Below are 21,731 nucleotides of genomic sequence, written 5' to 3'. Positions count from 1 at the left end.
ACCAAACTGTTCTGATGTTCTGGTTGGGAACTGTCTATTCAATTTGAAAACACTTGAGCTAATTTGGACATACATTTCATGCCCCCGCCCATTTTTGGACCATTCTAGTAATCAGAATATCTGAGGAACATAGGAATCTGCCATATATTGAGCCAGGTCAGCATTGTCTACAATGACTGCCCACAGTTCCCCAAGCTTTCAGACATGTCACATTCTCACCCCTGCCTAGAGATGCCAGATTGAACTTGGGAGCCTTCTGCGTCCAGAGCACATGCTACTGAGCAGTAGCCCTTTTTGGATGATGTGAGCTAGTTTCAGGTGCTTAGCTGGTGAGAGAGTACCATAGCAATTTCGAGACTGCTGCGGACAAGTCTTATATAAAAGTATTTTGTTCCCCGACCACCACAGTAGGTAGATGGAGTTCACCTTCAGGTATTTCTCACCCCAAAACAGCTTCACCTGCTTTCTTTTTCCTCAGAGGATGCCCTATCTGTGAATAAAAACTTAGCTTGGGGGAAGTGTTTTTCGAACTGAAAAATAACCGAAGGGAAAGGGGTTAAGTTGCTTTTATACAGCTTGCAGCTTGCACAGGCCGATTTTTGCCATAAAAATCCACCAGAGCCTGCTGCAATGTACAACTTGAGCCAAAGTGAGCCAGAGGGCCTTCTCGGTAGTGGCACCCGCCCTGTGGAACGCCCTCCCAGCAGATGTCAAGGCAATAAGTAACTATTTTACTTTTAGAAGACAACTGAAGGCGGCCCTGTTTTCAATGTTTAATGTTTAGAAGACAACTGAAGGGAAGTTTTTAATGTTTGAGGCTGTACTGTTTTTAATATTTGGTTGGAAGCTGCCCAGAGTGGCTGGGGAAACCCAGCCAGATGGGCGGGGTATAAATAATAATTATTATTATTATTATTATTATTATTATTATTATTATTATTGATCCCAACCATTTCTTTATTGTTACACTGACTGCTTGAAATGTGGCTCATACCAACATTCAAAGGTGAAAATGGGCAGTCCAGGCCAATGTTGTTAATGTTTGGGAAGACAACAACAACAACCAGCAAACAATGACATCTGGCAAAATGCTATTGTCAACATGGAGGGATGCTTGTCCAAAATGTGGGGAAATGTATTCACAAGTGCAGGGAACTGCTGGGTCTGTTTGTCCATGCAGCTTAGTTTTGCCTGTGCTTAGTTTGCTGCTCTCCAAGGTCTCAGACAGAGGTCTTTCTCATCACCTAGTACCTGAGTTTTGCAACTATGCTGAGGATCGCCCCTTCTACATGCAATGTATGTGCCACTGAGGACCCACACATGTTCCTCCTTCAGCATCCATTATTATACATATACATCTGCATTCCTGTCTGTAAATAGAAATCCCTTTCTCCAGCTTATAATAGTTACAAAAACCCAACTTTTATCATATAGCCATTGCAACATGTATCTGCCATTGCAGATCTTTTTAATTTGATTGAGTATTCCTACAAAGGTCTACCACTGAGCTCTTGTCCCTTCTTATTATTTCAAAATGTTCATTATACTCATTAGGGGTTGTCAGCATTCACACATTACAGTCATATCTCATGTTATGTCTGCTGCAGGTTGCATTTTTCCAGGTTATGAACGCGGTGGGCCCGGAAGTGTTTACTTCTGGGTTCTGCTGTGCGCACATGCACAGAAGCATTCTGCGCACTTCACGCATGCACAAAAGTGCCGCTCGGGTTGCAGACTTTTTGGGGTGCAAACGGCACCCCGGAACGGATCGGGTCTGCAATACTGTAATGTCAGTGTTCACTAAGTTATGGGCATTCCCTATACCAATAATATGCCCATATATACTCTGATAGTTCGCCTTCATGTCTTATAATACTAGAACTCTCTAACAAAGCTGAATGTTGGAAGATTCGGGATGGGCAACAGAAGGTACTTCTTTGCAGCTCATATAGTTAAAGGATGGAATTTGCTCCCACAAGCTGTGGTGATGCCCATCGACTTGGATGGCTTTAAAATTCAGACAAATTCAGAGATGGCAAGGCTATCAATGGCTACTACCCACAATGGCTGTGCATTACCTCCACTGTTGGGAGGCAGAAAGCCTCTAAATGTCAGTTGTTGGGAATCACTAATAATAATAATAATAATAATAATAATAATAATAATATTTATATCCCGTCCTTCCCAGTCAAGACCGGGCTCAGGACGGCTAACAACAAGAATATCAAAACAAGCATAAAAGAAACAATTCAGTTAAAATACAGATTAAATACAATGTTAAAATTCAATTTTAAAATGGGAATCTACAGGTGAAACCTCATTTAAATATCTGTAGGATAAAACCTTAGGGGAGGGTAACACTGCGGGGTCAGACTGAGTCAGTCCAAAGGCCAAGCGGAACAGCTCTGTCTTGCAGGCCCTACGAAAAGATGACAACTCCCTCTGGGCCCCAGTCTCCTGAGAGAGAGCGTTCCACCAGGTCGGGGCTAGTACTGAGAAGGCCCTGGTCCTGGTCGAGGCCAGTCTAACCACCTTGTGACTCGGGATCTCCAGTATGTTATTATTTGTGGACCTGAATGTCTTCTGCGGGGCATACCGGGAGAGGCGGTCCCGCAGGTGCAGTACGAGGGTCCTAAGCCGCTGAAGGCTTTAAAGGTCAAAGCCAGCACCTTAAACCTGACCCTGTACTCCACCGGGAGCTAGGGAGAGAGTGCTGTTTTGCTCGTGCCCAACTAGTGAACTCCCCATGTGTCTCTGGATAGCTACTGTGAGAGCAGGATACGGGATCAGATGGGCCTTGGGTCTGATCCAGCATAGCTCCTCCTGTGTCTTAAGAGCCACCCATCACCCAAGAACTGCAAAATTCAGCAATACTAAATTTCAAAAGCTTCTGAAATTTTCACGTTTTAGACTCATGACTCGGTCACTTCACAGTCTAGATACACATAGGGAGCTTTGGTAGATTCTGATAGGGCAAGGCCCTATATTGTTGTGACTTAATTAATATACATTTTGCTACCTGTTGATATAGGCACACTGGCTCCTGGTTTCCTGCTTTAAGAACCATGAAACTGTTGCTTGCATAATTTGCGGCTGATGAACTGTGTGCCATAGCAAGGACAATGAGAGCTACAGAGAAAGCTTTGATTTTATTTGGTCAGTGAAGTCAGTTCAATGGTGGGGGGGACTGTTCTACTCAATAAAAATTAAGAAATTAAATAATGCATTTGTGGATTTGAGTATTCCAAGGATGCCAACACTCAGGTTGTACAATGTGTAAGCGTGACATCCGAGAACACAAATTTCCTCCTTCAGAATAATTATCTAAAACACAGAACATAAAATGAAAACATAATGGCTAATCATAAAATAACAGAAAAGTAATCAATGCCTTGTCTAGACAGCATTTTATTGCAATGGACATACCGGTAGGTCTAATAGGGACATATATTATACGTTTCTACCTTTTTTTTGGGTGGGCTTAAACTGCCAAAGTCAAGTGCACTTAAATTCTACTTATTTCAATGAGGGAATAAAATCATGTCCTGAAATTTCTCCCATTGAAATTAATGGAACTTAACCTGGGCTGCATCATTCTCTGACTGCTAAACTGTCCCCAACCATTGTCCATCATTTACTTTTGATGCGGTATGGTTCCCCAGAGAGCATTTGAGTGGCATACATGTTCCTCTCTGTTCACAGAAACAGGACAAGAACAGGAGGTGACATGAGGGAAGAAGGACCTGTCCTTTTTCAAAGGGCCTACCATTTATAACACAAAAGGCACTCGGCCCAAGAGACATTCAAATCACTTTTCGAATCGCCTCCTCCATTTTCTGGACCCAGTTTCCACGACAGGAGCCTAAAAGTGATGTTTCTCAAAGGCAAAAACGGGTTTTGGTGGCTACTAATAAAAAATTTCAGTAGGTTATAGACTTGACTGAAGTAGAAGTGACATCAATTGCATGAATGCACTTAACATGCATATTATTTGTTAGGTAAATTACTGCCGTTAGGAAGCCTGAAGCATTGGGGGGGGGGGCAGGAGAAGTATAACTCTTCCTGTCCTTGCTAAGTACCTGGCACAAACTGCTTCTCTGTAGTGGCTATTTGCCTTTGGAGGAAGCCTATGGAGGTGTCTCTTGAAATGCAAATAGCCAACGTGAAGAGTTCATTTTCGTCAGAACTGTAATGGGGAAAGGAAGTAAGAGTCAAACTATGGCTTCCCCAAACCTGCAGTCCTGAGGCTCCTCTTTACATTCAAAAAATCTGCAAATTAAATGCATTACTGCAATGAACATCACTTCTAGTTTGGCTCCAAATGTAATTTTAGCGTGGGCTTGAGCATGCTCAATGAAATTTTTGACTTTTCCTCTTCTAATGGCAAACCCTCATGCTATGTAAGAAGCTGTTGTGAGGGGAATAACAAACCCTAGTTCCCAGGATTCTCTGAGCGACACCATGAATGTTTGAAGCAGTATATTACTGCTTTAGAGGTATAGCATGGTGCAGATAGGGCCATTCTCTCTTCCTTTCTTTCTAAGCAAGCTTGGACATTCATTATTAACTGCCAGCAGCCCAATCTTGTGAGCCATTGAGCAGTTTGAGCCATATAAACTACCAGGCCCTCTGCATATTCCGATATATAACCGATAAATCTGTCATGAATCAAAATAGATACTCTCGAGCCAGATGCAGACATTAGCATACTATGAATTTATTTATTTTATGGATCACAAAATTGTCGCCAGGATGTTCAGTATTGTTTCACCCAAAGCCAGTTTTTGTGATATATGAAAAGCTGGTAGGAAAATGATGCCTTTTCATGCCTTTCCAGAAGATCAAAGAAGATTAACCTCTTCAAACCCTTACCATTCATCTGTGTTCCTGTATGCAAACTCTGATCAATGACATTATGAGTGTCAGTCATGGAGATGGGGGGGGGTATTTTTACATGCAGGGTTTTTGTGGGGGGGGGAGGAGGAGCATGTTGACTCACAAGGAAATAATGTATATCGGGTCTCTGGTATTTTACTCTCTTCAGAAATAATGCCATGGAGGAAAAACACGGAAGAACTGAAAAGGCATAAGGACGACAGGACAGAGGCTAGACAAAGGCTCTTACTTTGTTTTGAAGTAGAACGCTGCACAGATCATGCCCACTATGACTATGCCAAAGACGATACAGGAAATAGACAGCACTTGCCGCTGGTAAACCTCTTCGCTCTCTGTGGACAGCAAAATTGAAAATTATGGCAACATTAAACAGCAACATCTAGAAATAGGGGAACTTATTATTATTATTTTAAGGGTGTGTGAATCAGCATGATACGTTCTTCAAACGGAGAAAAGGAAGTGTGCAGATTTTGGCTTGGAGAAACCATCCCCGACTTAGGATCCCCACCTGCATGCTGTTATGAGAGACGTGGGTCTGCTGCACTAGCCCAAACAGAATTCTCCCCTCAAGGAGACCCTATAAACATGTAATCAGGATTGTGGCATGAAGTGGTGCCATTGCATTTTGCATTTATGTACAGGGAATTGTACGATCTGGTTATATGGCTCATCAGATAGGAAGTGATACTACACATTGCAGGGGAAAAGGGTAGTCTTGACATGGCGACATGGTTTGATGTGGCAGTCCTGTATCTCAAGTGACACATCGTCCCATTCTTGGGATGTTATCCTATACCCCCACTTGCTAAGGCCTAAGGGACTTAAGGGACATGCATGGGACTGTGCTGTTAGTTCCTTATATAAGACTTTGGACTTTCTAGAAAAGGAGCCAACTTTTCATGAGGTTCCCTTCAGGTGACTGCTGACTGTGGACCTTGAAAAAAACGACTATGAAAACCAAGGGCATTTAGCTGGTGTGATCATTATCCAGTTATTCAGAAAGCTATATTAATAGCATCCACAGGGCAGGGGGGAGGTGGTGGGTGAAAGGTTGGAAGCAGGACTCTATTTTTAATACTCAGTCATGTTCATCACTTACAAGGCTCATTGGGATTCACTCGTTTCATGACCACATCCCCATTCCTTTAAAAATGTACAGGGTGGTTTTTGGTTTGTTTTTTTTTTTTTTTTGCTTTGGACTATATAGCACTCCTGCCTAAGCCTCCACGTTGTTCCCCCAGATTCCAAGTGTACAAACAACATAAAACACTGAAAGATTTACAGCGCTGAAAAGAAAGGAACAAAGCCAAACCAAAAAGAAACCCCTGCAGTTTGATAGAGTTGGATGAAAGCCAAAGGCTTTCCATAGTTTCTGATGTGCTCCACTGCACAGGATATTACTTTCATGGGAATTGTGTGGTTTATTTTTTTATGGGGGGGGGAGGTGGCAGACAAGGAGAGGAAGCAATAGCCTTGGTAAACATCACTGTTGCATAATTAACTTGAAGAGAGGGATGAAATGGAAATCAAGAATGTGAGAAAACATTCTGTCTCATGTGAGGACAAGCAGTCGACAATTAATAGGCAGCTGGAACACCGTATGTGAAAATGAATCAATAATTCTTTAAGTGATTTATTTTTATTTCAAAAGGCTTTCTTAATATGCCAACTGAGTATCAAATTGGCTGGATTATATTGCTACCTGTTAACATACGACAGGAATTAAATATAAGGCTTGAAGGGAAAATGTATAGATTCAAAACTATGGGTGGATGTTACGGGCAAATATTGGGGTGGGGGAGGAACACCTTGCTCTGGTCAAGAAATCCAGGCATGCATCTGACTGTGGCCCCATTCATTCCAAATGAGGGAGCAGAACTGAATGAAGAAAGAAAGACAAAATGACCACTGGATCAGATGCTCTCATTGAAATGAATGGGGAATCTTTAGGTGACAATGAGGACCAGCAGGTCAACTCAGACTCTCACGCCCAAGAATCAGTGCTGCACCAGAGTAATTCTTTTTGTTGTTTTAGCAACAGATTGAAAACCATCCTCTCCCTTACAACAATTTGTGTTGATTAAAAAAAAAAAACATAAACCCATTCTTTTTCAAAAGGAAGGATTTATGCATGCATTTAAGTCTCCCATTGAAATCCATAGGACCGAAAACCATTTCATAAATTGCAAGGCGATCTGCATACAAATCGGATTTGCAACTGAGTGTACACTGGGCAGGGAGCTGCAGACAACCCTTGCTGTTTGGAGGTGTACACATGGTTGTCTCATTCACACATTACATTTTTAGGTGCACAATGTGTGCCATTAGAATTGTTTTGCTTTGAGTGAATAGTGTACAATATTTTTTTCAACTGAATTATATACTTCAAAAAGATTTAATTCTTTTAAAGTGTCAAAGTGTCACCACCAACGAAGTTGCAAAATAAATCTGAACACAGAAGAGAGCATGTTTCAAAAAACTGCGGTGGATATTTATTTTTCACCCACTCAGGTTCAGAACCACAATCAATAATTGTAGTATATATCCAGAGCATACTAGAATCACCCACTGAGATCAACAGTAGTTACTTATTCTCCCCCTCTCGCTGTATTTTCCCAGATAGCAACTGCAAAATAAGCAAAAGCTTTTTAAAAAAAGGAAAAAATGCATGTGGGGTCTGCTTAGCTGTAGGTAAATGATGCAACCACATGGTGGAAAGGATTAGGATACTAATTGTATGGGAAAGGCTTGTGCAATCTCCCATGACCATGTGGTTGGGTCACTCACCCTCAACCACATCGGGGCTGCAGCTAAAATGTGGAGGGAGGGACATGGGAAGGGCTAACTTCTTCCAGGGGTAAGGGCAGCTAGAAGGCAGTGTTCAAGTGGGGGATTGGGAGCTTGGTATGGGAGGAATGGGGGTGGGTGACCGTGAGCATTCACTAGAGAGGGGTGTCTGGGAGGCAAGGAGTGGAGGAATTCAGGAGGTAGACATACTGGAGCCAAGTAGTGTCCTTAGCAGCTGGGAAAGGGGAGGAAGCAAGCAGAAAGGTGGTGCCAGCAAAGGTGGGTGTGGAGGGGAAGAGAGAAAATGGGCTGGTGGTCCAGATCAGGTAGGGCATGTGTTGGGGGGACACACAACTCTGCCCCCTCAAGGGGAAAATTTGATGGAGAGGGGAAGGTTGGGCTCGCGTGAGAGTGCAGGGCCAATGAAGGCACATCCCGGTTTTCACCACCAGGAAGTTGGAGGGTATTAAATTGAATCCCTCCCATGTCCTTAGCCCAGGGTGGATCTAGACACAGGAAAAACAACAATGATGCTATAAATAAGTCAGAAATTAGATAACAAAAGAAATAAATCTCTATGGAAAATGACGTTTTGAATTATCCTGCTCTCTGCTGCCATCTGCTGTTGTATGTTTATAGAACATTCAAACTGCCGTTTCTTTACTAGTGTAGCTGAGTCCTCAGTCTAGCTTTCAACTGCCTCTTATAGTCAAGGATGGTGGATTTCTCCCCTTCCCATCCTTTCAGAACCCTCTGCTTCCCCTCTTTTTGTGCCCTTTCCTCCTCTTCACTTAGCACCTGCTTCATCACCAGGTCTTTCCACCTTCCCTGCTCTTCTCCAGCACTAGAACAACTGAACCAACTGCTTGAAGATGTCTCCCTATCTGCACAAAATCCCTAGGCACAGATTCCAAGGTATTCTGCAGTACAGATTCCAAAATGCTAATAAACTACACTGAAACTTGAAAAACCAGTGGTTTTTGTTTTTTACTTGACTGTGTTTGGTTTGGTTCTTACACACTGGATGGCTAGAAAGTGGTATAAAATTGTTATTTTAAAAATATAAATAAATAAAGCGGAAGCTGATCAGGCTGTAACAGAGGAGGAAAGAGATGGGCACATTTGTGGTTAGTGCCTCCTCTCCTTGAACTTTCCCGTATCAGCTAGTTATCAGAACATCCTCTGATTAAGAACATGAACCAGAGTTCATTTGTTTCCTTCTCCCTCCCTCCCAATCCATTTTCCTTTCACGTCTTTCTAGAAAGTAAGCCTGAAGGCAGGGTCTGTCTTTGTGTGTGCGCGCGAAGGAGATTTTTTAAGCTGCCCAGGGAGCCTTTTTTCCACTGAAAGGGGCAATTAAGAATAAGTAAACAAATATGAATCAATTTCTTTGAATTGATTATCATTCCTATGTCTTCAATGTTCCTCAGAGCTTTCAAAAATGAGCATTCAACAATTAATTTTCCTCTTGTACGTGTGTGTTCTACTCTGTGCAAATAGATGGATAGAAGAGATTTTCTATACACCTCAGAATGAATCTTTCTATTGTACAATTGGCTTCCTCAAGACTGCGGCACTGTTTGCACAGCAGGATCAATACTTCTTTTCTCTTATATATTTTGTTCTCTTTCCCTCCTTTGCGAGACACCTCCCTTTTCTTCCACTCACCTCTCCCCCCCCCAACATGAATGGAAATTCCTCATTAAAGATCCCTAATCCTTTCACCGATCTCTTCAATTGCTGATATAGATCATTTAAATTGCCAGTGACCCAGAGAAGCAAACTCTTCTTTCCGTACACCTCCTCATTCCAATGAACCAACTGCATCTAATAAACCAGTCGAGAGAATGAGCATGTTTTGAAATCTTACCTAACTGTAGGTGAGATCCAGCAAAAATATACGATGAAAAAGTGCGGAGGTGTGATTAGGAGACCTTTGGCAAAGCATCTGGTCATTAGGAATTATATATTGAAGAGTTAAACTGTCAAACCCAAACTTTAAGAAATTGATGCAAGCACGGAGTCTTATCAGGGAATGAGCAGAAAAGGCTACATTTTGCATAATCCAAGCAAGTATTCTGCAGGGACTGAACATGCAAACTGCAAATTATGCTGTGTCACATAATTTAAACACACACACACACACATACACAAACTTAATTATCTCTGGAAGCGGTTAAGCAATTTAAGTTGAGCAATTAATTAAGCAGAATATGGATTCAGTGACTGGTTGACTGTATCGGTTTCACAGATACATATTGTCATAAAATGAATATCAATGGCAAATGGTTGGGGGAATTCAGAGGGCCTACCCACCATGACATCTGCCTTGCTCATTGTGATGATTAAGCTGGTTCTAATAAATGCATAGCATGGCATTTGGCAAGCTATCAAGTCAAGGTGCATGATTTTCTACTATTCGGCATTAACAATTAAAGAAAACAAATCACCTTCTCCTTAAGAGATGCTTCCACAGCTACAAGAAAAACCTTGCTCAGGAATGCTATCTTGTCACATAGGCCCAAATTTTACTTTCCCCACAATGCAAATAAAACACAGGATTGTAGTTGACCCTGGATCCCTTCCTCCTCAAGTGTCCCTAATTAATGGATCCTACAACAATTTCCCTTTCTATACAGTTTCATTCCTTTTTCTCTAACCCAAGTTATCTAGTGCTACAGCCTAGAGCTTAGCCTCTTTCACACACGCTCGCCCACAGAGAAACAACAGCCTTCCCTGCATACAGAAAATGGGATATCAAAGTTACAGCCCACCAAGTGCCTTTCTCCCTAATGTACCACTTTTCACGTGAAAGAATTTAACTTTATTCTGAAGTGCAGGGAGAGCAGCATGTGATATGTCTCCCCACGAAGATCTGATGTTGGCAGCATGTCCCTCGAGAGCCATAAGGCACGGTTTACATGCATTGATCAGCTCAAATTCACCTGTGCCATCAAGTGGCAGGCCATTCACTGCATACAGTTGAAATCAAAATTACTCAACCCCTCCCCCCCCATTGCAAATTGGATTTATTATCAAAGTTTACCAGCTGGTGTGTATCTGAAGAAAGCTTATACCAGAACAAATGTGGTTGGCCTATAAGTTGCTACTGGACAATTATTATTATTATTATTATTATTATTATTATTATTATTATTATTATTATTTCAACTGCATCAGACCAGCACAGCTACCTACCTGAATCTAGACTTTCTGCTGTTTGCAATGAGCAAAGTGGAGAGGGCAATATTCTTAACAAGCTTTAGATTACCATTCTTGGACATAGTTGGTATTAGATTGCAAAAATGCCGTTTCCTTGTGAAGACCTTATACCTTGGAAGTCAAATGGAATCTGTTCCGAAAGTAAGGATTTTGGATTCTATTCAACTAACTTTTATTCAGAGTAGATCCACAGAAATTAATGGTCGTAAGTATGCCGAGATAGCAAAGCTTACAGGAAGAATTAGAAATCAGGAAGAGGAGGGCTTTAATAAAGAATGGGGGAAGTTTATAATTTATTTGAAAAGCTATTGTAAACAATTACATACATTGGTAGGATTGACAGAAAACTTGTAGCAAAAATTTGATCTATGGATTGACAAAGGATTTATAAAAATAGTTATGAAAGAGAAGCAGAGGGGGAAATCATTACATTAAGATCAAAAATGGGGGGAGTCAAAAGGGATTATATGTTTATGTATTTAATTCATTTGTTTATGTAATGCAAAAAAAAAAATGAAATTAATGACCATAATTCATTTAGGTCCATTATTTTCCATGCATCTACTCTGAGTCAGCTGAATACTCCCCTTTATAATGAACAGTTTGAAGGGAAAAATAGAAGTGAATTGTTTTTAATTCTGCTTTGAAAAAGAAATGCAGAAAAAGAAAAGAAAAAAACACTTTGTATTATGACTCAGCTAATTAAGACAGGCAGAATTCCATTTGTCAGTAATTAAAACAACAAGGACATTTCTGTCCATGACTGTATGATCTATTAATTCCTTGGCATATTAAGAAAATTTCAGAAGAGGGTGGAAAACGTTTTACAAGACCGTCGTGTCAAAATGCTTCATGGGTGCAAAATCATACAACTGCAATTCATGGGGTGTGACAGCCCTGGTTTATCCTGCTGTCAGTCAACTGATCAGTAGCACAGGCTCATGCCCTTTCTGTAGCTGCCTGAGACACCCAGACCCTCAGATGCAGGGGATGGGACCAGAACTTCAAGACCCCTTGGAAGGTACCGGTAACATTCTCACTGGCTGTATTGTGACACTAGTAGATGATCAACCAATCACTATTCTAATTGAGGCAACCAGATCTCCAGCTAGCTTGCAGTAGTGGCTGGTGACCATTGGAACAGATAGGAGGAACAGACACAGGAGACCAATGTTAGGTGGAAGCAGAACCAATGGCAGGCAGAGCAAGCTAATTCTACTTTTGTGCTTCTCTTCCTCCCTGCTGAATTCTACAAGTTCCACTGAGACAAGGAGAAGCGGTCTGGATTGGTGCTGGTAGCGCAATGCTCCATTCACCCTACCAGGCCAGCCTCAGGTGCAGAGGAAGGGGTGCAGTGGGGACGGTCCGCCCCGGGTGTCATCACTGAGGGGGGTGACATTTGGCGTGCCACCCACCTGCGACTCCCAAGCCTACCCCGAGCCGTCGGGGGAAGGGGCGGAGCTGCGCCGCCTTGCTGGCTGCCTCCACCCCTTCCCCCTTCATTTTGACAGCTCAGGGGAGGCTTCCAATTCATATAATTTCTTTGAACCATGAACTTTTGCCCTGCTCCTGGGCTGCTTCCTGGGGGGGGGGGGCTCCCCCAAGCTGACAAAAGGAAGAGGGAAGGGAGGAAGGCTGCTGGCAAAGTTGTGCGGCTCCCTCTCCCCCCCCCCCGGTGTCTTGCCCCCTGGAACACTTGCATGTGCGCCACTCTGGGTGCCGGAGCAGCTAGCTCCATCTCAGACCAGCCTCTGCTGGTTTTGGAAATGATTAAAAGAGCACCTAAACAAATGCAAACAGGGCTCCCTGATCTCCCATGATGTCCTCATAGGACAGGATAAGTGACTCAGTTAGCTCCGCAATGGGAAGAGAAAGGATAATGGTCAGAGGCTTTACATATGGGGCTAATGCAAAATAGCACATGGGTCTACATGTTCATGGACCCTTTGAAAAAGTGCTCAGATGTCCGGGAACAAATGGAGAACAGGGAGGACTGAAGCCAGGCCCCCAACTCCAGAAAAGCTGAGCAGTGGGATTCTGTGTTTTAAAAGAAGGCTACAGCTGTACAGTTCCAGCTGTGTGCATGGGAATCTTGTGTGCATTTCTCCACATCTGGCTAGAGAATGGAGTATGTTTGCAGACATCTGCTTTGGGGTGCATATTCTCTGGGCTGAAATGGGTCAACAGGAGAATGTGCACCCCTCAGCGTTTCAGCAATAATTGGCTGCTACTTGTGGCCCGTCATGCATGCTGCAAAGATAGTGGGCGATATTCTCCTTGGAAACGAATAAAATATATTACAAAAAATAAATAAAAATGGTTTAGGCACTTCAATATTATACTGACCACAACTATCATGCACATCAACCACTGACTTTAAATTACGAGCTACTGATATAATATTTGAACTTTATTGGCTGATAATGAGTTTTTGAGCTGTGACTAAAGCTCAGGCATATAAATTTAATTTTAACAGAGGCTTTGGGGGGGGTTGCTATTTCATTCTATTATCTGTACTATCAGTGGTTTTATGTATCAGAAATATTTAAAAGCTAACACTAAAAAAAGCTAATACAGACTGCACCCAAGTGGATAATTTTTTTTTTGTGGGAGCGAGGGTTGGGGGGAATTATATAGCTATATTGCATTTTTAAAAAATTAAATCCACTTTTAAAATGTCATTTACAGTACCACCTTGTAAAAACAACAGGCTTAAAAGGAAAGCTGAAGTTAACAAAAACAAACTAGTCGGAATCCCTTACAGTGGTATCATGGTTATCTGTCAAACACATTACGTTAGAGGTTGTTTTCCATGGACAAGAGAGAATGTCAGGCAAAAAAATATCTGATGTCCAGCCATTACAGTCGTACCTCGGGTTACGAACACCTCAGGCAGGTCACGAACTCTGCAAACCCGGAAGTATTTTCGTTCTGCGCACGCGCAAAGTGCAAAAATCATGGAAATCGCGCTTTGCACATGCACAAAATGGCGCTTCGGGTTATGACCATTTTGGGTTATGAACTGCGTCCCAGAACGGATCGTGTTCGTAACCCAAGGTACCACTGTATAAGGATGCAATAATGCATGCATTGTAATTAGTAGTTTGGGGTTCCTACTGAACCCAGGGACCTGAAAATCGTAACAATCATCATGATTTAAAAGGTCCTATAGCTCATCAGAGAGTTGTTCATTCTTGAAAGACAAAATTCAGGAACCTGAGTGGGCCCAGATGGAGAAAAGAATGGATCCTGGCAGGTAAAGGACTGACTTCCTGGAAGGTGAGGACACAGCCCAGCAGCAGAGATGCAGAGACCTTGTCTGAAGCCCAGCAGTCAAAACACAAAGGTCATAGAAAACCTCTGGTTCATCTAAGGCAGGAATGGTGAGGATCTGTAGCCCTCTAGATGTTTTTGGACTACAGGTTCCATAATCTCTGGCCATTGGCCATGCTGACTGGGACTGCCAGGTTGCCATCAATAAATGTTGTGTGAGTGGTGGTTCAAGGGACTAGATGTGCAAGGTAAGTATATTCATACTTTTCTGTACATATTTAACCATTTCATGGTTAGTTTGCGTACCGATTCTGTATAGGAAATAAACAATTACGTTGTGCTACATGTTGTGCGTGTGTATACAAGATTAGGGTACAGAGCCAGAAAGAAGACGACAGGATCTTATTGATAGACGGGAACAAGTGTTGAAAAGTTTGGCAACCACTACTTTAAATCTGCAGTCTTTCAAAACTCCATGCATATTAAGGCCGCTTTAATCAACACAAGCTGTATAAATCCAGGGCCGAGTGAATACAGAAAATGATTGCCAAATATTTGACTGAAACAAGAAATGAATTAACTTTCACCAGGCTGATGCCCCTTTTAATTCTGCAAACATTCAACCTTAGGATCAATTACTTGTGTAAATGATTGCAGGGAGGGGAATCTTCAGCTTGGACAAGAATGGGCCAATCCTGCATTTTAAACTCGTAGTCATTCACCTTTGACCTGCATTTCTAGACATGCAGCCTTAAAGTATGGTCAGAAGACCAGAAGTTCCAAAAAGATTGGAGTAAATTTGTGGACTATTTAAAGGAGTGCTGTAAAAATGTGAAGACACTGACAGGATTAACATAAAACCTGCAATAGATGTTTCTGTCTATAAACGAGATAGACCTATTTAGGAGAATGACAGAGACAAAGGGGGAGAAAGCGTATAACATATTTGAAAAGATCTGAAAACCAAAAATGGAGAAGGAAGGAAGTCGTGTTCGGCAGAACATTAGGTTGTTTTGGAGGCTAGGATTAGTATAATAATAGTTGTATTAAATAGTAATTGAAATGTAACAGATGAATTGTTTTATTTATGATTATTTTCTTTCTTTATTCTGGAAAACAATAAATAAATAAAAATTAAAGTGTGGTCATTCATCCAGCCAGACTCAGCATTAAGAGTTCTCAGATGACCTGTACACATTCATGACAATGCAGCTACGTGGTCGTATACTGATGTCAATGCATGCTGCATGCAATCTGCCAGCTCAGCAGCTGGGACAGCAGGTGCATAGCTCTGTGAAATAAGATGCAAATATGTTGATCAGCTTTTTGGAAAGGGAGCTTCCTTATACCAGGTCAGGCTATTAATCTGACTCCCCAGTTCTGACTGTTCTGGCCTCCAAGATGTCAGGCAGAGGTCTTTCCTATCTCCCACCACCCGATCTTTTAAGCTGGAGATGCCAAGATTGAATTTGCACACAAAACAATTGGTCTGCTGCTACATTACAATACCTTTCTATTCCAAAAGCACCGGTGGGTTGTATGTTGTTTTACACAGGGCTACAAATGTGCCTTCCTGCATACTTTGCATGCCCAAGTCTGGAACTAATGTGGCTGAACTCAGAACAAAGGAGGATGTTGGGAAACAGAAGCTGTTTAAACTACAACCCCCATCATCTCTGACCACTGCCCATGCTGGCTGGATCAGGTGGAAGTCGGAGTCCAGCAATATCTGCAGGGCTGCAGGTTCCCCACCCCTGACATAAAGGGCAAAAGGGGGGTTTCCCAGATTCTCAAAGCCATTAGGCTCAAAGGAAGCAGGGATCCTTGAGGGCCTACCGGTGTGTGATGCAGCCAGGCCTCTGTTGGCACGTTAGAAGGCAAGGCTCTGGTGATCAATGAGTGGGTAGTGTACTCTTGGGCTCTGAGCCAAGGCAGAGGGCGAGGCGAGGCCAACCACGTTCACTACAGCATCTTAAGTATTGATACCCCGACTTCCGGTTCTCATAACCCCAAAGGCTTGTGTGTTGACTCTTCATTACTGCCTTGCATGGAACTCGCCATCCTAGAGACAAGCTAGTGGTCACATGATTTTCTTTGTCTCAGGCATGACATCATGAGGCAGCAACATCAGCAACCCAATTGTATTCATTGTCTCTCTTAGTGCATAAATCTCAGTCACTTCAAGGATACTTAATAACCCAAGAATGGCTATTGTCCAAATTCAACTATGAGTCCCATTAGAGGAAGCCCATGCAAGGACTTCTGCTAGTGCCATGTGCCTTAGCCCCATTTCTTGCCTCTGCACATCTCCTCCTCAATATTAGCTCTAGGGGGGCCAGGAGAAACCCCAGAACAGCATATAGGGGGAGGAGAGGGGATCTTTCTGTCTGGCAAGCTGAAATGCTTAAGCTAATAGAACGACTGCCATAGCGCTACATTAAATTCTTCCCTATGTTACTTGAATGTCTAGTAATTGATAGCATGGCACAGGAAACAGAAATCTGAAAAACAACAGCCTGTAACCAATACCATTGTGATTAAAAGGACACCCTTCAGTGGCGACCCCTGACTTCTGCAAACTGTTGCAGCTTATAGGTGCCATAAGTCTATAGGTGCAACACAAGTCAGATCACATGACACACTTCTGCATGGGCCGCAGTCAAGTCTCTGAGGTACATTAGATGCTTGAGAAATGGCCGAAGACCAGGGTGGGGAACCTTTTCAGCCTGTGGGTTGCAATCCATTTGTGAGTCACATGCCAGTCAGTGGTGGGTAAGGCCAGAGGTAAAAATGAGATAAGTAATAAATATCACCTTCATACAGTAGGGTAGTTTCTATACATACTCTTCTCCACCAAGGTAAGCACAAAGTAGAGTTCGAGTGCACAACCTAGCCAGGCAAACACCTTCCAGGAGAGTCCAGTTCATGGCTAGTGGTGGGCATGGCTGGGGAGGAGGCATGTTCCAAGAGCCCTGAGGAGTAGCATTTGGCCCTTGAATCTGAGATATTCCATTGTTTCACACCTAAAACGGCACCCTCCTCCTGATGATAGAACTAACAAAGTGAATAACTGACCTTTATTCACCCCTAGCATTGCCTCAAGATCTGTCGCCTGAATCTTGTTGCGAGATTCAGGACATAAAAAATAAATAAAACACAACACTTCTTCACAAAGCACACAGTTAAACTATGGAACTCACCCCCACAAGAGGCAGTGACGGCTACCAACTTGGACTGGAGAAACTCATGGAGGCTAATGCTATTGAGAGCTACTAGCCATCACAGCTATGCTCTTATTTTCAGAAACATTAATGCTTCTAAATGCCAGTTGCTGGAAGCCACTGAGGGGAGAGTGCTCTTGTGCCCAGGTCCCGCTTGCTGGTTTTCAAGAGGCTGGACTAGATGGGCCACTGGCCTGATCCAGCAGGCTCTTCTTAGCTTTTTAAGAACTAACTTACCCTCACTAATAGTTGGACCACTGTGGTGGTGTTTCCCCAAGCAGGTTTTCAAAAGCAACTCCAAGAGCTGTTTTGCTTGCACTGTGCATTGTTCAAACTATCAAAATAGGAATCCTTGTAATAAAGCAATGATGCCAAATAAATAATGTATGAAAAGCACACATTCTTCATATACCATTCTCTGCATTGTTCAATAGCCTACAGCTATTTGTCTTGCTGTAGCTTAACTCTCACTATTCATGCGTAGTTTGGTAGTTTCAAAAAGGGTGGTCAAGGGATGAGAAGATTGATTGATATATAAGCTGAGCAAATCATTGTAGTTTAGAGTTTTCATATCCCTCTGAATCCCCACATCCCACTTACAATGCAAAAGTTATAATAGATGTAATCTTCAACGTAAATATAATGGTCAAAGGCAATCAAGGGCTCTGATTTAGTATTTTCAACCCGGTGCAATTTTGTACTTGATAAAATTAAGTGAAGCATGCTTAGCATAATCGTATACGACCTGATTCACAATTCCTTTAATCACAGGCTGCATGCTGCAAATCAGTTACTCCAGAGTAATGCAAAAGAAGTCAATGGAACTTTTGTAGATTGTTTTGATTGCTACAATGTATTTTTTAATGTATCACTGACTCTGATTTCAGACATTCTTAAATGCAAAGGGATACTTACAGGATCTCTTATTTTTCTTGTGATTATTGCAGGGAAAGCCTCCACAACTTCTGACCAGGCAAGCTCAGAAATGTAGAATCATAGAATTCTAGACTTGGATGGGACCTTGAGGGTCATCTAGTCCAACCCCCTGCAATGCAGGAATATGCAGCTGTCCTATACAACAATTGAATCTGCAACCTTGTCTATGTTCTAATCTGTGCATAGGTCCAGGTAAGGTAAGTCAGCTGAGCTTGTGTCAAAATGCAGAGCAAACAATATGCCCCCCATTCCTATGCCCATGCAGGTGTGAACCAGGAGTCCTGGTTCACTAAAGTGTGGATACTCAGACCTCCCCCTTCTCTGTTCAGGCTGCACGTAATGCTGACACAGCCAATTATGACCCCCTTTTTGGCCATTATATTTGGCTGCTGTGTACTAAATTTAATTGTTTGTGTACTGACAACAATTAGGGACACAATCCAGGCCATAGTAAGCAGTTTTAAGTCCCACAGGTTTCTGCGGGAGATTTAACTGCATAATTAACTCTCCCACAGTAATCAATGAGACTTAAATGGGTTTAACTCTGGTTGGACCATGGCTTTATGTTGGAAGAAGAAGAAGAAGAAGAAGAAGAAGAAGAAGAAGAAGAAGAAGAAGAAGAAGAAGAAGAAGAAGAAGAAGAAGAAAAAGGTTTTGAGACACAGGGAAATTGTCTTGTTGACCTGCATGTCTCCAGTTTTGTTTAAAGAATGCAGTCCTTGACTCGGTCACCAGGTGGTGTGTGAATGTCAAATCAAAAGCTGAAAACAATCCGCTCAGGGATTCCAATTAAAAGGGAGAGGGAGAGGGATGGAGGGAGAGAGATTTGTAATGCAATAGGTATAATATGTGAACAGCTTAATAAAATCAGCCATTATTGATTTGTAATGCTGACAATGTCTGTAATCAGTAACAGTGACAATGTCTGTAATTTGGTATATGAATTTTTCAACGTCAAAATGTTCTCAGGACTCACTAGGGAGTTTTTGACTGATCCAAAATTATTAAACGCAATTTTCAACATGCATTGTCAATGCTGAGAAGTCCAGGCCCCCACAGGCAACTGCACCGACACTGTGGGCCTTTAATATGAACCCCTTGCTCAACTACTACAACCCAGTTCTCCACATTTTAAGATCTTCCTGCAAATTTCTCCTAATAAACTTGCTTTTGTATGCAGCATTCTATTTTCTGCTGATATATTCATTTTAAGCACATTTCCCCATAATATATGCATTTTTGTAGACACCGATTGGAGACCGGCATCGCAATATTCGGATAGCTGTGAATTTGGGCAGTTCTCAAATCAATTCAGAAAGTGTGAATTTGTGAGATTTGTTTTCAAATGTGAGCTGTATTTATCTCCCACCCTAGAATGAATATCACCAGGGCTTATATATATTTAGAGGGGGGGGGTGCAGGAACTCGTTGACCAACCAAAGTTGTTTTTTTATGGGGAAGCGCCCCACAAAATTTGAGCTTTCCTTAGGGGGGGGGAGCATCACCACAGCAAAGAAATATACATTACAGACTTGCAACATCGTCCTCTGCCTCAGCCACGCCACAACCTCCAATGCAAAGCCACGAGTGGCATACTGCCTGCAACCTCCGGTGAGCACCTCCAGATACCATGCCTCTAAACAGCTGCCAGAAGACAACAAAGAAGTGCTGGAACTCACCAAAGAGGTGGCGGAACCCAGTTCCGGTGAGTTCCGGTTGAAAAAAAAGTCCTGACTATCGCCATGACTGAAGAGCATCTCCATCTAAGCTACTAAAGTACGAAGCAGATGAGAAAGAGTTGCCGTAGCATCCACATTTTTAAGACTTCCTAAAAGAAAACTTGAATCTCACAGACAGATGTAGAATTGCCATCAGCATGTCAGTTAAAGTGAAATGTGAAGCAAACCTGGATAAAGAATCTGAGGAATTTTAAGGAAAGGGTGAGAAAGGGTTTAATCAAGCCTTCAGACATTTTTTTCAGGAGCAGAATCAGCGTATCTCTAGGTTGTCAATCACTAGGTGTAATCTAAAACATTTGAAGCAAACGTGGATGTTTTGAGGGAAAACAAATGAGTGAATAGCAGCATAATTCCGCTGGATGTTTTGCAAACCTTGGCTCTTGGCCGCCCACCTTTCCAAGAAGCAGCTTGCTTTGTTACCGAGAGATGCAGCTTCCAAAAAGTCATCAGCCACATTGTTGCATGGTTCTAGAGTTTCACCTAATGTGAATCAAATTCCTGTTTGCTTTCCTTCTCTGCCAAACAAAACCTAAGCTCCTAAAGGTATATAATTATATTCCCAGACAGCTGAACGCTGTGGTGACTCTTCACTGAATGTCTTTAGATAGTTTCACAGACCTATTCACACACCAGATAGCAACACTAGTGGGCTCCATGTTCTACCCCGCCCCATTTCTACACATTGGATGTAATAAGCGAATAACCCCACACCTACCAAATTTTGTTAGGGACCCAGCTTATCAGTAGATTTCTGCATTTTAGGGCTTCTATTGAGGTGAATCAGGTAACATATTTTGAAGGAAGACAAAAAGGGTGTTGGTTTGTTTTTTTAAAAAAAAAAAACTTAGGCTAATGAAATTCCAAATGGAGGGTCTCTCTCTCTCTCTCTCTCTCTCTCTCTCTCTCTCTCTCTCTCTCTCTCTCTCTCTCTGTGTGTGTGTGTGTGTGTGTGTGTATATGTGTGTGTGTGTGTGTGTGTGTGTGTGTGTGTGTGTATATATATATATATATCCTAGATACTTACAGTGGTGCCTCGTAGGTTGAAAAGATCGTAAGTCAAAAAGCGCCATTGGAAATGCGATTTCCCATAGAAATGGAAAAATTCGTAAGTCGAAGCAACCCCATCTAAAAATTCGGAAGTCGAAAAATCCCTATCTAAAACCGCCACGGTTTCCATTTGGATGTCAATACATTCGTAAGCGTGCGGCCATTAGCCCCATTCGTAAGTCGAAAAATTCTGTTGTCGAGTCATTCGTAAGTCGAGGTACCACTGTAACTGATTCCCCCTAAATCCAATTTCAAGGTTCGTTCTGAGTCAAAGCAACTAAAAAATGTAAAGGAAAAACCAAAGGGATAAGATTTGCACCATTTCTATGTTGTTGGATTATTTGGGAGGGAGGGGTAGCCCCTCTAGTTAGGAAGAGATCTAGATTTAGATCTGTATGGTTATGTGTGGGGACAGTTATGAACTGAGCCCAGAGAAGGCACATTTATGCTATGTTCAGATTCTACACAGTGTCTAGTGCTAACAACTCAGTTAATGTCATGACCCCCCCCCCCCGTACTGCTGCCAGGAGGAGGCTTGCTTGTATTGGCCATAGCTGCCAAGTTTTCCCTTTTCTCGCGAGGAAGCCTATTCAGCATAAGGGAAAATCCC

The 21,731-nt window shown here is 42.3% G+C and overlaps 1 protein-coding gene across 2 annotated transcripts in view; it reads right to left on the bottom strand.

Moving 5' to 3' along the window:
• The window catches only part of LOC118096556 (pro-neuregulin-3, membrane-bound isoform), a 327,593-nt gene that overhangs the window by 28,514 nt on the left and 277,348 nt on the right, over positions 1–21,731 (bottom strand). For both annotated transcript variants that reach the window (XM_035138508.3, XM_088670153.1), the window contains exon 4: positions 5,126–5,228. In XM_035138508.3, the coding sequence (XP_034994399.3) occupies positions 5,126–5,228 (103 nt within the window). The remainder of the gene's footprint in view (positions 1–5,125; positions 5,229–21,731) is intronic.

This window comes from Zootoca vivipara, chromosome 5 (assembly GCF_965207765.1).
Source record: "Zootoca vivipara chromosome 5, rZooViv2.hap1.1, whole genome shotgun sequence".
In the NCBI taxonomy this organism is placed as follows: Eukaryota; Metazoa; Chordata; class Lepidosauria; order Squamata; family Lacertidae; genus Zootoca; species Zootoca vivipara.
Note: the sequence above shows the minus strand (reverse complement) of the source record. Positions and strands in the feature narration are given on the sequence as shown.